The sequence below is a fragment of the Bos javanicus genome, chromosome 17 (genome assembly GCF_032452875.1).
Source record: "Bos javanicus breed banteng chromosome 17, ARS-OSU_banteng_1.0, whole genome shotgun sequence".
Classification (NCBI taxonomy): Eukaryota; Metazoa; Chordata; class Mammalia; order Artiodactyla; family Bovidae; genus Bos; species Bos javanicus.
This window is the reverse complement of record NC_083884.1, coordinates 66,159,437-66,176,172: the sequence shown is the minus strand read 5'-3', so window position 1 is coordinate 66,176,172 and position 16,736 is coordinate 66,159,437. Positions and strand designations below refer to the sequence as shown.

General features: G+C 51.4%; 1 protein-coding gene across 4 annotated transcripts in view; it reads right to left on the bottom strand.

Moving 5' to 3' along the window:
* MYO18B (myosin XVIIIB) overlaps window positions 1-16,736 on the bottom strand; it is a 231,369-nt gene that overhangs the window by 159,169 nt on the left and 55,464 nt on the right. For all 4 annotated transcript variants that reach the window (XM_061385190.1, XM_061385189.1, XM_061385188.1 and 1 more), the window contains 5 exons: window positions 11,044-11,217; window positions 7,666-7,756; window positions 5,609-5,801; window positions 2,356-2,436; window positions 114-261 (listed from right to left, as the gene is read on the bottom strand). In XM_061385190.1, coding sequence (XP_061241174.1) covers window positions 114-261; window positions 2,356-2,436; window positions 5,609-5,801; window positions 7,666-7,756; window positions 11,044-11,217 — 687 coding nt within the window. The remainder of the gene's footprint in view (window positions 1-113; window positions 262-2,355; window positions 2,437-5,608; window positions 5,802-7,665; window positions 7,757-11,043; window positions 11,218-16,736) is intronic.

Genomic DNA, 16,736 nt, shown 5'->3' with positions numbered 1-16,736 from the left:
GCCCCCCGAGTGCAGGCCTTGTCAGGGCTTCGAGGAGACAGAGTCCAACTCCCACCGGGAGAGATGATGAGGAGGAGAGGAGCACCCCCCCCCACCCCGGCTCCCTCCCTCACCTTCAGCTCCAGCTCCTTTCTTCTCAGAGGCGGCACAGAGGCGCTCGAGCACCACGCTGTCCTGGGAGCCCTCCACCCGGACCTCCTCGTCCAGGATCCAGAAAAGGCCCCTGGAGTCCTCAGCACCTCCTCCGGCTGGCAGGCGCACCTGGAGGGAGACCCAGGATACACTGAGGAGCCTCCCGAGAGAGACTTCTCATCTCACCTAGGGAGTCAGGGGTCTGTGGCCCAGGCATCAGGACTCAGACATGCTGCTCTGGAACCATGCTCGGCTCACCCCCAGACTCTCAGTGGAGAAGCCACGGGACTACCAATCTCTTGGTTACAAGGGTCTGGATCCTGCCTCTGTCTTCATATCCTGGATGACCCCAGGCAACTTATTGCCCCTCTCTGAGGCTCATCTTCCCTTCTGCAAAATGGAGACTGACAACACTGTCCTCCAAGGTGAGGATTTAACCAAAGCGAGCCCTCTGTACACCACACATCCCTGGCTCCACGTGGGCAGCTGGTCTCCTCGTGCGCAGCCGGTCTCCTCGTGCGCAGCCTAACATGAAAGGATGAATCCCATCCCCATCACGTCCTCTTAGAAGTCTTTGTATTTTTTATAGTAAAATCTCGAGAGGAAAAAGGCACCAAGAACATCTTAGAGAAAGTGAACTTGCCTCAACCACACAGATATGAAATTTTAAATCCAGCACCAGCATCAGAGACCCTCCAGGCGACCCCTGCATCTCCACACGTGGGAGACGGGGAGAGGCCTGGGGATCTGCAGGGCTTATCCGAGGGTCCCCAGTGAGCTGATGCGTCCAAACATGGTGTCAGACAGTTAAAGAGGAAATGTGACGTGTATGATGGCCAACAGTCCCAGTGTGCCCAGGGTCGGGGCTTCCCAGGCCACGAGGATTTCAATGCCAATTCAGCAACGTCCCTGGTAACCAGGACAGTTGCTCACTCTGACACAGGAATATCAGTCCACACCCCTCTGAGAGGGGTCCAGCGAGGGGAAGGGACACGTCCAGGGTCACATGGAGAGGCCCAGGGCACAAGTGTACCTGCCCCTGGGATCCTGGGTCTTCACCATGGCCTCTCTTGCTGGAGCTGAAATCTATAGCCAGCCCCTCCCAGCTGTTCCAGCCACTGCCCAGGAGTCCTGGGGACACCAGGATCTTTTCCTCCTCACACTGTCTGGGTGGTCCCTCAGGCTCTCCCCTCCCAGGAAGGGAGGAAGCAGGACAGGGACAGGGACCCAGCCCGAGAGGCACCAGGGAGCAGCAGAAGCAGCCGTGAAGGGCCGGCAGGGCTCATAGTCAAGAGTGCTTTGCAGGACAAGGTGCAGCCCGCTGCGAGCTGACCGCTGCGAGCTGAGAGAAGCCAGGGAACCGGGCAAAGGTGTCCAAGTGCAGGAGAAACGTGACCAGCAGGACACCTACTGGGCGTCACCCACCCTGTGGGGCTGTTTGTCCCAGATCTCACGGGTGTTCAGGACAACCCAGTGGTACTACCTGTTGTTCCCATTTGGGTGATGAGAAAGCCGAGGTTCAGAGAGGAGAAGTGATGCGCCCAAGGTCACCAAGATCAGCTTGGAGCCCGGCAAGTTCCATGGCCTGAGCCCTTTCTTTTACAGCAGGTTGGGGGGAGTTGGGGGGTGGGGCAATGAAGGAGGCCAAATTCCAGTGTGATGGTCATGGACTGCTGAGAGAGGGCTGAGCAGAGCGGCAGATCAGGGGTCAGCACAGTGGGTTCTGGGGGCAGGGAGAGGGAGCCAAAGACTCCGGGATCCCCAAACTAAAGTCTGTCTGCCTCCAGGGAGCTCAGGGGCCTGCATCCAGCATCACCCCCATTCTCCATCCCCAGGGGCCCCCGACTGTCCCGGTCTCTGCTGGGTGCAGCATCTTCGTCTGAACACCTGACCTTGCCAGGTGACAGTGCCTGGAGGTCACCGGGTACCAGCCCTGGAGCCCCGGCTCCGTCCACAGACTGCAGGCATGACTGCATTCTAAGATGCCGACTCAGACTCTCAACCTGATGGGATTGAAATGCTGGTTGTCTAGGCTACACCCTCAGACCAATCAACACAGAATCTGGGAGGGGGTCCCCAGGGTCAGTGTTTTGAACAATCCATGGGTCATTTGAGGTGTGAACAGAGCTGTGATCTAGTAGCTCAAAGACTCCAATCCGCCAGTATTTCGATATAAAGCCCAAGAGGCATCTGAGAGCCGTGGTTCACGGGGCCCTGTGTTACCTGCGAGGGGGTCTGATCCACCACGGCCACCGAGGTCCCCGGGGACGACTCCGGGAGGTCAAACTGCACAGGAACATCTTCCTAGAAAGTCACACAGGTTCAGCATTAGTTCCTTCCGCGAGCTGAGGGGGAAGAAACGTCTGGAGGAGGCTGAAGAGAAGCGAGGGCTTGAATCTCACACCTTGGCCCTTTTTACTGTTATTTTTCATCATGGTACTATACACATGGCATGAAATTTACCACTTAAACTATTTATTTGTTTGGTGGTGCAGGGTCTTGTTTGCGGCGTGTGGGCTCTAGTTTCCCTGCCCTGCCCTGTGCTGTGCTCAGTCGTGTCTGACTCTTTGTGACCCCAGGGACTGCAGCCTGCCAGGCTCCTCTGTGCATGGGGATTCTCCAGGCAAGAGTACTGGGGTGGGTTACCGTGCCCTCCTCCAGGGGATCTTCTAGAACCAGGGACTGAGTCCAGGTCCTCCGCACTGCAGGCGCATTCTTTACCGTCTGAGCCACCAGGGAAGCCCCTAGTCCCTGACCAGGGAGCAAACCTGGGTCCCCGCATTGGGGGTGTGGCACCTTAGCCTCCGGACCCCCAGGGAAGTCTGCATTTAAGTCATTTTTAAGGGCGTAGCTCATCGGCAGAAAGCACATTCACATCGTTGTGTAGCCTTCCCCACCATCCAGCCCCAAAACTTTTCATCTTGCAAAACTGAGACTCGGCATCCAGTAAACACGAGCTCCCTGCTTCCTCTCCCCATTTCTGTCTCTATGAGTGTGACCACTCTAAGCATCTCACATGAGCAGAATCACACAGGATTTGTCCTTCTGTGACTGACTTGCTGCAGTATAGTGTTGACTTGCTGACTTGCTTAGTATAGTGTTCTCAAGGCTCATCCAGTCCCAGCATGTGTCAGGATTTCCTTCCTTTTTATAGTTGAATGACAGCCCCTTGTATGAAAACATCACATTTGTTTATCCATTCATCCACTGATGGACACATGCGATGCTTCCACCTGTTGGCTATTACGAGTAATGCTGTCATGAACACTGGTGTACAAATCTCTCTTTGAGACCTTGCTTGGAATCCTTTAGGGTGGATACCCAGAAGTGGAATTTCTGGATCAAATGGTGGTTCTATTTTTAATTTTCTGAGAAAACACCATACTGTTTTCCACGGCAGCTGCACCACTTTTTATTCCCAGCAGTCCACATGGGTTCCAGCTCCTCTACATCCTCCCCAGCAGTTCTTACTTTTTGTTTATTTTTAGTGGGTGTGAAATGGTATCTCAGTGTGGTTTTGATTTGCATTTCCCTAAACTAGTGATGCTGAACATCTTTTCATGTGTTTATTGGCCATTTGCTCATCTATTTTGGAGAAACAGCTATTCAATTCCTTTGCCTGTTTAACCATTTTCTTATTTATCTTTGGTTGCGCCGTCTTTGTTGCTGCGTGGACTCTTCTCAGTTGTGGCAAGCAGGGGCTACTCTCTAGTTGTGCAGGCTTCTCACTGCAGTGGCTTCTGTTGCAGAGCATGGGCTCTAGGGCGTGCCTGTTTCAACAGTTGCACCTTCCAGACTCCAGAGCACAGGCTCAGTAGATGTGGTGCGTGGGCTTAGCTGCTCCAAGACATGTGGGATCTTCCTAGACCAGGGATTGAACCCATGCCTCCTACATTGGCAGGTGGATTCTTTACCATTGAGCCACCAGAGAAGCCCTTTGCCCATGTTTAATCAGGTTCTTTGTTTTTATCCTTTTAGCCTTGGTATGAGAAGAAAGGATACAGACCAGGATCCCAAGAGCATCCTAATATTGTCCATCCTGCAGGGTTGTCAGCAATCATGGTGAGGTTATCAGGAACTGACGACTCAGTGCAGACCCTTCTAATATTTACTAAGCACCCAATAAGTGCTGGGCTGAGTGCTAGAGAGAGCAAACAAACTCTGGAAAACAACAGCTGGCATACAAAAGTAATCAGAAATGTCCAGACCATGCAATGTTCAAAGATATTCATCACGGTGTTGTTTCTAACAGCATAGATGTGGAAATCTCCCAGGCAAACTCCGGGAGATGGTAAGGGACAGGAAGCTTGGTGTGCTGCAGTCCATGGGCAGTCGTGTCTGCAAAGAGTCAGACACGACTTGACTACTGAACAAATGTGGAAATCACCCAGGGGTCCAAAGGAGAGCTGAGATAGAATCTGACGCAACCAGAGACATGCATCCTTTCTAAGAGCTGTGAATGGTGGAGGAAATGTGAACAACATAAGGCTATGAAGAAAAAGCAAACAACAGAATCGTATATAGATGGACGTGAAATCTACAGAGAAGACCATGTGTGGGGAAATGGCTGGCGTAAGATACTGACAGAGGTAACAGTGGTTGCCTCTGGGTGCTGGGGTAAAGGAGATGGTATTTTCTGCTTCTGGACACTGATTTGCACTTGCCAGTTTTTAAATAAAGAACATGTTTTACTTTGATAATAAGAAATAAAGTGAAATATTATGGGGAAAAACATGATGGATGCTACCACATGCAGAATGCCTAATACAGATTAGGCATTTTCTAGACCACTTCATCAAATGTTCAAAACAGTGTCTTTAGAAGGTGTGGTAACACCAGGGAGGAAGGAGGGAGTAGATGCCAGGGGGCATCTGGGGTGCTGGCGATGTCTCCTCTCCCCTGGGTGGTAGCTGTGTGAGTGTGCTCAGCTGGACAAATTCACCAAGATGAGACGTATACCCTGGACTTAGGCACTTGTCTGTGTAAATGTCATAGTTCAATTTAACTTTTTTTTAACTAAGTAAAGGCAGGCATGCAGGAATGAGCCTGAACATCCTGACCCGCATGCAGAGCCTCCTGGAGGGCTGCTGCATATTCACCTTTGGTGGATGCTCCCATGTTATGACCCAGAGACTGTGCAAACCACACGATTTTCACCCACAGGTGAAAAGGGCATGAAGGGCCTTCCACACAGAGGCTGCAACCTAACTGCTGGAGAACACTTCAGCTTGGGTGTGTGGGTGAGGAGGAACTGGTCAGCCCAAACAAGGGATAGCTGTGGGAGCAGGGCCTGAGGAGCCCCAAGCTCTGAACTGTAAGAGAAGTGTAAGAGGCCATGGGAGACAGAGGGAGATGGGGGAGAAGCAGAGGCCCTGGCAGCGAGGCCTGCAGTTTGGGTTTTAATCAGTGCTGGACCAGACAGCATGAAGCTAAATCCAGGATGAGCACCAGAAGCCCCAGCCCAGCCCAACCATACCTCCCGGAATCGCTCCAGCGCCGAGACGAAGGTCCGCTGGTAGAAGAGCAGCTGCAGGCGCTCATGGATGTAATTGTGGCACAGCTCCTCGAAGGTGGCAGCCCGGTCTCTGCCCTGGTGGCGGGGGTTCTGAAAGCCCGGAGAGTCCACCACCATGATGGAGGCCATGGAGAGGTGGTGGGAGGAGAAGGATCTGTGGGGGAAAGGAAAGGGGCCCCAAGAGGACATGGAATCTTAGAGCCCTTCTGGTCCAGGCCCCCCGTTCCCCCATCACAGAGATGGAGAAACCAGGGCACCATGCTGGGCAGGTCTGCAGACCCAGCAGAACACACTTCCTGTGGGCTGTGTGACTTTGGGAAAGTTACTTAACCTCTCTGAACATGGGTTTCCCCCAATGTTAAATGGTGGGAGGGATGAATAGGAAGACCCAGGGGCTGCAAAGAAAAAAAAAAGGAGCTAAAGTATGGGAAGTGCCTCCCCTGGACACTGCAGGCCATTAGGACACATGCTCCCTCCACCAGGCCAAGACTGGAGAAAATACTTGCTTAAGGCTGCACCACAAATTTACTATAACGTTGACTAGAGCCTCCTTTTCTTTCTTAGTGACACGTGGCATCAGAAAAACAACTTTGTTCCGTATCTGCCTCAGTTTACAAAGTTCTCTCTCTCTCTTCACCTCCCTGGATCCTCTTGACAAATCTATGAGGGTGGATGGAGAAGGGACTATTTGCATCAAAAACCAAGAGTTAAGAGACTCTAGAGTCACATGTGGGTTCCAACCCTTGCTCAGCCATAGCGGGGCTGCGTGTCTTGGCAGAGTTGCCCAGAGTCTCTGAATGTCCGCCGTGGAAGGGCTAACGATGGAGACGAACTCAGAAGGCTGGTAGGAGGGCTGGGTGTGATAAAACGTCCATGGCTCTGAACATGGTAAGCGTCAGTGTTTTTTGCTATTATTCCCATCAGCATGAGCAGTTATGCTTTGGAGAGTCCTAAGTTTGAACTCAAGCGCTTCGCTGTTATTTGCTGAGGTTTTCCATCTATAAAATGGGGCCAACAAGACACACCACACAGACACGCTTGAAGATTAAGTGAGTTAATGTTCAGAAAGCCAGACGCCTGCTGGATGCTTGTAAATGGCAGGACGGGCAAGTGTAGTCATCACCAATACACCCATTTCCCTGATTTGGGCTCCCAGAACCCCAGAGCCAAACAGGAAGCAGCCACCCACTTCCTGCAATTCACCGATAAATGCTTCTTCCCCTGAGCACGCATGATCCCCTGGTTTCTAGATAATGTGTCTGCAATCTCAGAGGGTAATTACTCCAGCAGGAAGAGAGGGAGCCGACTCTATGTCCGCAGAGAACCCCAGCTGCGCTGCTGCTACGCACCAGCCTCATCCCTTGAACAGGATGTCGGAAGCCTAATTACGCCTCCCACTTACACGAAGGAGGGGGGGAAGCCCTTCCAGAAGCTCTGGATTGGCCCCACTGGAACTGCTTAGATTTCCCAGGGTTCAGAGCGGCACTCCCCATGATAGAGAACACAGGCTCCCAGTAGTATTACCTGCAGATATCTGCAGCGCTTTATGATCACAATTTAGGAAGAGTTGTTCACAGACATTTTTAAATTTATCTTTTTTTTTTTGATTTCTTATTAAATTTATTTTTATTTATTTTTTAGCTGTACCACGCGGCATGCAGGATCTTAGTTCTCTGACCAAGGACTGAACTCATGCCCTTTGCAATGGAAGCGCGGATTCTTAACCACTGGACTGCCAGGGGAGTCCCTTATTGACTTCTTTTAATCTTTGCAGTGACCCTGGGGAACAGACCTATTGAATATTTCACAGGTGCACAAGGGTAGGTCAGAGAGGTGAACTGATCTGCCAAAGTCACACAGCCCGTGGGTGGCCAAGGTAGAATTAAAGCCAGCACCATCCAGCTCAAAAACCCACTCTCCAGCTCAACAGAACCCCAGTCTGCTAAACTCCCCAGGCTTGGGCTCATTCACGTGCTGCAAAGAGACCACCTCTATACCAGAGGGAAGGCTGCCGTTACCTGTTGATGAGCGAGACCACGGCGGCAAAGACCTCTTGGTACAGGCCGGAGGCCATGCCCTCCACACACTCCACGCCCGTCATCTTGAGCCCTGCAGTGGGGAAGAGAGGAGGGTGGGCATCCCGCGGTCAGGACCTTGCATGGGGCCAGGGACGTCACTGCTGGCCTTAGAGGACCTTCCACCACCACACACACACATCACCCTGCTGCTGAAATTACTCATGTCCTTAGGATCAAGTTCAAGTGTCTTGTCAGGTCCTCCAGGGTCCTGTGTGGCCTGACCCTACCTCTCCTCCATTGTGATTCCTGGTCAGCCAATGTCACCTCCTCAGGGAAGCCTGCCGTAACCACTGCCACGAACACATTAGGCTAGTTCTCAGGACTATCCTGCCTTTTTTTAAAAAAAACTCTTTATTTTTATTTATGGAGGTAGGTACGCCCATTTCACTGCTGAAGACACTGAGGGCCAACTGGCACTGAGCTAGGTTAGCCTCACGGGGCTACTTGGAAAGTAAGCGGTGTTTGCAGACTCCTTATTATCATCATTGTTATTGTTATTATTATTGGCTGTTACATGCAGCATGTGGGATCTTAGTTCCTCCACCAAGGATCGAACCCATGCCCCCTGTACTGAAAGTAGAGTCTTAACCCACTGGACCACCAGGGACGTCCCCTTACTTTTTTTGAAAAATTTACTTTTCAAACTGAGATACAATTGACATACAAAAAAAACCTGTACATTTTTAATCGTACATCCTGATAAGTTTGAAGCATAAACCCATGACATCATCACCATAGATATGCCATAAACATAACCATCACCTCTAAAAGTTTCTTTCCTGCGTGTGTGTGTGTGTCTCTGTGAGAGGGGGAGAGAGAGGAACTTTTAACATAAGATTAACAGCTTTTTACATACAGAATACATTACTGCCAACTGCAGGCACTCTGTTGTACAGTGGAGATATTCATCTACTGATCGCTCTGTCTGTCCTCTAGGGTTTTTTCCTCTCGACTAAATGAAACTATGTACTCTGTGATCAAAATGTCTCATTCCCCCCTCCCTCTCTACCCCTGTCCCAGTAACCACCATTCCACTTTGTGTCTAAGTTGGACTACTTTAGATTTCTGATATAAGTAGCATATTATTCAAAAGTCAAAAAAGAAGGAAATCCTGCCATTTGCGCCAACACGGATGAACCCGGAGGACGCTGTGCTGAGTGAAGCGAATGGGCCACCGGAGGACACGTGGACCCTAGTTTTACAGCACTGACCGCAGCTCATCCTGACTTTCCGGTTATTTTGTCAGTCTGTGTCTCCCACCCTGCCCCGCACTGAGAGTGCCCCAAGGATGAGGACTGATTCTGAGTCTGTTGGCTCCAAATTCCAATTTCTCTCACACAGTACTCAGTAAATATCTATTGTTCCCTCTTTCTAGGGGGAAATTTGGCAGTTTCACAGCAGAAGCCGTAACATGTTGGACTTAATAACTTTGCTCTTAGGATTTTATTGTATTGAAATATGCAGAGAAACAAAGATTTCTAGGTACATACATTCTCCCAATTGTTCATTAAATTGGCAAAAAATCACTTTTTCAAGACAGCTCGAATATCCAAAAAATAGCAAATGGGATAGATAATTTGTAGTCCAACCATGTAATAGAATACTTCAAGTCAGGTCTAGAAGAATATTGAATGAGATGGAAAAGTGCCTGCATATAGTGTTAGGAGGAATAAAAAAAGCTTAGAAAACTATTACAATGGTAGCCTCAGTTTTGTATAAACACACACAGGTCCCATTAGAACAGCCAGCCTTGATTAAGGGGCACTGAGCAGAGTGGGGTAAGGAGTGGGGCTCGTATCTCAAACACTGACCCTTAGGTGTTGGTTCCAGCCAAGGAACTGGAAACAGTTTGCAAATTTGCAGGCCCTAGGGCTTGGAGAAATAGTTTTGCTCGTACATTCCAGGCCGCCCGCTGCAGCCCCAAAGCATTTCCCGTCCCTGCTTTAACTCCACCTGCATCCTGGGTCGTTGCTAGGCAACCCACAGCCTCCCAGCATCTCTCTCAAGCCTGCTGGTCCCCTGCCTGCTTAACATCTGCCCTTGAGATCTCAGGCTGCGAGGCTGACTCAGCTTCACAAAGCAGTGCGTACATGTAACTGTGCTTCTGTGTGTGTGTACACATGTGCACGGTGTGCACGCATGTGCCATGCATGTGAGTGCAGGTGTGTGCACACGCGCATGTGCACACATGCCTGTACATGGCACCAGCGTGTGCCTGTGCGTGTGCACCCGTGTCGGAGAGGAGGCGTAACCATTAGGCAGACCCCAGCTTACACCAGAGCGCAGAACTGGATGGCAGTGAAGTCTACGACATCAGCCATCAAGCTGAAGTCCCTGGCAGGTGGAGCAGCCCTGTGGATCCAAGGGACCTCTAACAGATGGTGTTAAAACCACAGTTCAAAACAGTGCTACCCGCTAAGCCCAGACTCTGCAGTCTCCGGAGGGCTCCTCTTGGAGAGTTCTAAGATCCCCGGGGCTCTGAGGGGTCCTCTGCCCTCACCTTCTACAGCCGAAGCATCTGGCCACCGAGGCTGCAGACCTGGGACTCAGCAGACCCGCCTGCGCAGGTGCAGTGTAAGGGTGCTCCTGCTTGCCCTGCTCCACGTCAGTTCAAAGGACCCCCATTCCTCCGGCTGCTCAGACTCAAGTCCTAGAAGGCGTCCTCGCCCCTTGCTTCTGCCCAGGGCTCATGCCAACAGCTCTAATTGTAAACTAGACCTTGAACTGGCCCACCTCCGCCCATCTGGTCCACCCATCCCTTGTCCAGCCTCCACCACCTCACCAGGGTGACCTGTATCGGTTCCCACCCACTCCTTGCTCTTCATCCAGGCTGGGCTTCACGCAGAATAAACTAATCATGCCATTACCCTGCCTGTGCCCCTCCATGGCTTCCCTCAGTATGAAAAGAAAACTCCATTTATAGACTATTCTGTGAGCTCTCTAACCTTATCTACTGTCCTCCCTGCCAGACCAACCATCTTGGCCTTATTTCTGTTGTGGCAGGTCAGTCTTCCACCTAGAGTAGGGGCTCAGCAAAGAGCACATGCAGTGGAAAGGCCATGGTCCCTTGGCACCATCCTTAGTGCCCCCTCTTGGCAGCACAGGGCCCCCTCCCAGGTTTTAGCAGCGTCTGACCAGGACAGAGCACTGTGCAGGAAGGGCCAAGCCCATTTCCTCAGAAGCAGCTTCATTTGCACCTAGAAGGTCCACCTAGAAGGTCCTCAATAAATCCTTGATGAATAGTGAGAGGATGCTGGTCTGTCCCCAGAGGGTGGCTCCCAGGGACCCAACCCACCCAGGGAGCCCGCGGTGTGGTACCTGAGCTCGCTTCTTCACCCTCCAGGCTCCGCCGGCTCGGCCCAGACGTCACCTGCTCGATGATCTGTCGCAAGTGGTGCTTGAAAGTGGCCGTGTTCAGCTCCTCATACTCGCAGCCCAAGGCCTCTGCTGCATGGTTGGCCCACTCAAAGCGCATGAACTGCTTCCGGCCCACTGCGCGGGGGACAGAGCAGAGGAGGGTGGTGAGGTCCTGGGTGGGCGATGGGTAGGGGATCTCGCCGCCTCCCAGCCTCTGGGCTGCCCACCCTCAGCAGAAGCCTGAACCACGGGGCCTGGCCCCAGCTGACGGCCTCGGGCAGGAGCCAGCTTTCCCAAGAGACACGTCTGTGCTACTAAGCTGCCACCTGCGTAGTCACTTTTCCAAAACAATTAAAAATATCATCCTCTCTAAGGGCTATTATAACGCCACTTAACATCAGCAACAAAGCCTATACAACATGAGCAATGCTTATATGGTAACATTAAACGAAAAGGACTAGAAAAACTCATACTGTAGTATGGCATCAATTGTGTAAATCACTCTAAGCTGCTATATAAATAAGGAAAAGGAGATATATTCAAACGCTTTCTGCAGTGGTTCTGTACTAATTTTGTAATCCAAATTTTAAAATTTAATGATTTACTAAGGCGAACTACAGTTCTACTCTTAAAATAATTTTCTCCCATTTCCTATCTTCCCATCTATGTGTTTCTTTCTTTGAAATAAGAATCACAGCTGCCAACAGAGACTTCTCAATCCATCCGAAAAAGATCATAAGGGTATCATTCTTCAAACAGACATCTTAAAGAATCTGCCTGGTTTAAGAAAAATTTGGAAGTGTGGGGAAAGACTTTATCTGGGGCTTTGACAATATCCACCTGGAGTGGGTAGCCATTTCTTTCTCCAGGGGATCTTCCCCACACAGGGATTGAACCAAGGCATCCTGCATCGCGGGCAGATTCTTTACCAGCTGAGCCACCAGGGAAGCCCAATAAGAAGCGCTGGCCACTGCTTATCAAGGTCCTCCTACACGCCAGTTACTCAGTACTGATTCTCTCAAGAACATTATTTTATTACCTCCATTTTAGAAATAATTCCCATTTTACATATAATAAAACTGAGATCCAGAGAGGTTACATGGCTAGTAAAAAAGTCCTGCCACTTTAAAAAACGATCAAGAAGGTAAGAACGATGGTGGTAATTATGTGGTGAGGATGGTGGAGGGGACGATGTGATGACGGCGATGACAGTAACGAGAGTGTGACAGTTGCCACTCACCGACCCCACTTAGTTCAACATGTCATCTTTGTTCAGCTCATGGCTTTTGGAGTCAGAACACCTGTCTTAGAGTTCCGGGTGTGACACAGAAAAAAATCAGTACATACAAGCCTTTACTTATTATTATTACTGAATCTTCACAAAAGTCCCAAAAGCAGTATCGTTCCTATTTTACAGATGAGAAAACTGATTCAGAAGTCACCAGAAATCAGGCTAAATGGAAGAACTATTTCCCCAAAATCAATATGGACTGTAGCCTGCCAGGCTCCTCTGTCCATGGGATTCTTCAGGCAAAAATACTGGAGGTAGCCATTCCATTCTCCAGGAAATCTTCCCAACCCAAGGACTGAACTGGGTCTCCTGCATCACAGGCAGATTCTTAACCATCTGAGCTACCAGGGAAGTCTCTTTCAATATCACCTTGAGAATATTATGACCTTAGGTAAGACTTTCTTTGACGTGGAATCACTGATCTTTTCACTTTCCGTAAGTACCTAGTGAAAGGAAATGTTATATGGCACTATCTTAAATGAGAACCCATTTTTTGTAGGAGGTCACTGAGAGGATGTGGCACCCGGGTGGCCCGTGAGCTGGCCCTGGGCAACTGGAGGGGCCTCACCCTTTGCCCTGCCCCTGGAATGCCCACCCAGCCCTCCCCACTCCTGCAGTGGGCACTGTTACAAGGACGCAGCCTTGAGACAGCAGGGTGCTTCTGAGACCCTCCAGAAGGGCTCTGTGACCCAGGCCAGTGCCGGCCTCTCTATAAATCCCTAAGGTTCTAGAGGGCAGGGGTGGAGACTCACCCACCTTGCAGCGCCGGAGACAAGCCTCATGTGTCAGCTCCCTTGTGTGTTACACCTGCCTCCCTCCCATCTGGAAGGGCTGCCTCTTCAGTCTCTCCCTGCCCCCTCATCAGTGTATGGGGGGCTAGTTTTTGAATCAACACTGCCATCATTTGTCACAAACAGAAGGCAGAGATAAATACAATGTGCATACAGAGATACCATTAGACTCTAATTAGATACAGTTACCTGGGAGCCTGAGGTCTGCTTTCTCTTTGCTAAAAATAATGGAGATTAGCAAGCATTACAGAGAGGCGTTGCAGGCTACTAGCCCTGAATGAGACATCCTCTTCCTAGGATGGGGCTGAAAGTGAACTCAACAGAACACGACTGTCCAGGTGGCCGATGCCCTTCCCCTCTCCCGCCCCATCGCCTCCACTGCAACCCTCTGAAACGGTCTCTGGACCCTGCCCTCCGTGACCTGTAGCCTTGAGGAGCTACAAGCACTCACAAAGGGGCTCAGCGACAGCTGTGTCTGAAAAGAGGAGCTGGAAATGGACGAGGCAGGCCTCTAAGTCCCGCTGGACTTAAGGGGTATATTTCCAAGCGCTCTGTGCAGCATCCTGCTGGTGAAACCCAGGAGGCACACATGAGCCTTGCTGGGAAAACGCATTTCTGCTTCCAGCCCCCTGAAGCCTGGCCAAGCGCCAAACCCAACCCTGTGGGTCCCTACGTCTTTGTACAGAGCCGGGAGGAGGCCAGGCCTTCTCAGAGGGGGCTGAGAACCCTGGGCTGGCACCTGTGGCGGGGAGAAGGCAGACTGGACGGGAACACGGGCACCAGAGCAGCCAGGGTCTGCTTATGAGGACACTGAGCCACAAAGAGAGCAACCTTCTGAGGTCTCGTGGCTGGTAACGGGCAGACACGAGATCTGAACTTAGCGTCTTCTGACTTCAGCTTTCAGTGTGCTAACCCTGGGCCCATGCAGAAGAGCCTTCATACAGGGATATTGTTCTGAAACCAGAACGGAGCGAAAAATCAGAGTCAAAGGCTTAAAATTCCCCTTGAGAATCTCTTAAATTGCCCATAGCATGTAGTACTGCAGCATACTTCCCCGAGTCCGACTCAGCAAGCCTCCCCTCCAGTGGAACACCAGAGGAAGTGGGTGGCTTGCCTTCAGGGCCCATGACACACAGAAAAATACTTATCGGTAACCCCTGGCCTCACACCTGCCTGTGTGTGGCCGGATTTACATAAATACAATGTTTTCTGACAGGGCCGCCTACCCTTGACACAGCTCTCTGTGAAAGAACTACCTGCAGACACCAGTTCTGTAGTTATGCTCAGTGAAACACAGTCTGTGCATCTCGCCATGGCCTGGGGGATGCACACCTGATGTGTCTACACAGAGCGGGAGGACGGCTGAATGACCCCGGCTCATCTCCCAGCTGCCTTGGGAGGTGTGCAGGCTGAAGGCTGTTAGGCCTGATTTACAGCAGAGGCCACCAAGACCCAGAGAGGGGAACCGCCCTGCCCTGAGTCACAGCCGTAAATGGCTGAGCCAGCCCTTGAGTCTAAGTCCCTGGACCCTCTGGTCATAGCGTGGGGTTAGGGGCAGCTCTGGTATCCCCAATATCTCACATTTCAGACCTGGCCTGAGCACACATGTGGGCTGTAGGTCAAGTCAAAAGGCAACAGGGCCACACTTCAGAAGGCAGCATGGTGGGCGGACCAGAACAGGAAGGCTGCCGCTGTGCCACCGTCTGCCCCGGGGTGTGCTCCCACTGCTGGAGGCCTTTGCTCACACGGGCATTTGCTCAAGCACAGGGTGTGATGGACGTGCCACGGAACAAACAGCCCTCAACCAGTGGCTGCAAGTTTGAAAGCATTAGTTGCTCAGTCGTGCCCGACTCTTTGCGACTCCATGGACTATAGCCCGCCAGGCTCCTCTGTCCATGGGATTCTCCAGGCCAGAACACTGGAGTGGGTTTCCATGATCTTCCTGACCCAGGGACTGAAGGTAAGGCCTTTTGAGAGCAGTTGCTCTGGGTGGGCTGCCGTCTATGGGGTCGCACAGAGTCGGACACGACTGATGTGACTTAGTAGCAGTAGCAGCTGCAGCAGCTCCAGGTTATGCTCTATGCTGACCCCCAGAGCCTCTAGCAGAGTGGAGCCCCAGCTGCCTGCAGAAGTAGCTGGTTCTGGTGACAGGCTCTTAGGGCTGCCTTCCTTCCCCACGCCCCTCCCAGGGCTTCCTGGGATCACCTCCCACGTGCGATTCTAGCCCCTGAACCCTTATCTCAGCCTCTGTGCCCATTTACAGTGCTAAGGCTCAGAGACAGCCTCAGATGCTGATCCCAGGTAACATGATTTGGTTTGATTTTTCCTTCAATTGGGCTTCCATGGTGGCTCAGACGGTAAAGAATCTGCCTCCAAAGCAGCAGGTAGACCCAGGTTCGATCCCTATGTTGGGAAGATTCCCTGGAGAAAGGAATGGCTGCTCACTCCAGTAACCTTGGCTGGAGAATTCCACGGACAGGGGAGCCTGGTGGGCTACAGGCCATGGAGTCACAGAGAGTAGAACATGACTGAGTGACTCAATTATTGAGGCCAAGAGAAGGTTCTCTGGAAGTGAGCCAAATTCCTGGCATACTGCTCTTTTGGTTGTGTGCCTCTGTCTATCCCTAGAAACTGTCTGTACATACGGGGTGAGGTCTGGCCCCACCCACCGTGCTACCAAGGGCAGAAACTCCCTGGGTGACCAGAGGGCTGTGGAGCAGGACAGAGCGGCCACACGGCCAGGGTCAGAGTCTCCCAAAGGGCTCCTCAGAGCAGGTGTTCCCTGGGGAGAAATGGATGCTGTGTGGTATCACTTTGCCCATTGTTTGGTAACATAAGTTTCTTAACTGCAGGACATCTCAGAGCCTTTAAGGAATATGGTATGATGCTCCAAGAAAGGGACGTTCTGTGCAGACGGATGTGGCCTGGGAATGCTTTCAGACCAAGATGGTCTAACATCCCATGAAGGAAACAGTGGCTTAGCTGAAAGAGCCCTCCATTAACCAGGTGACCCTGGGCAAATCATTGTACCTGAGTCACTTGCCCAAGATCACTCTGCTGGGAAGAAGCAAGCTAGGACTTGAAGAGAAGAATGAACAAACGGAAATGAGAGAAAGAAAAGAGAAAAAAGGGAAGGAGTGAGGGAGAGTGATGGAACTGCAGTCTCTGAGATGCTGAGATCCATCTGCAAAGGCAGGTTTTCCTGTTTACGTTCAATACAAAAAAAAGAGGGAAAAAAAAGACAAGACCGTCTTTCCCTTGGGCACCGTCAGTTCAATTGCTATCAGTTACTGTGGCCTCCTGCATTTATCAATGACCAGGTGACTTTTCCGCTGAGTCACTGGCCGTTATGTGACCTATCTGTAATGCTGGTGCTCACATCTCACACAGAGGTTTACAGTTTGGAGGTCTGTGAAGGAGGGGGCCACCTGCAGGGAGGAGATGAGCCTGAAAGGCCAAGGGTGCCCCGAGAAAGGCGACGTTGCAGAAACAGACTGCTTGGGTTCAAATCCCACCCCTGCTGGCCGAAGCCAGGTGATGTTGGGGAAACCGTGCCACCTCTTTGAGCCTCA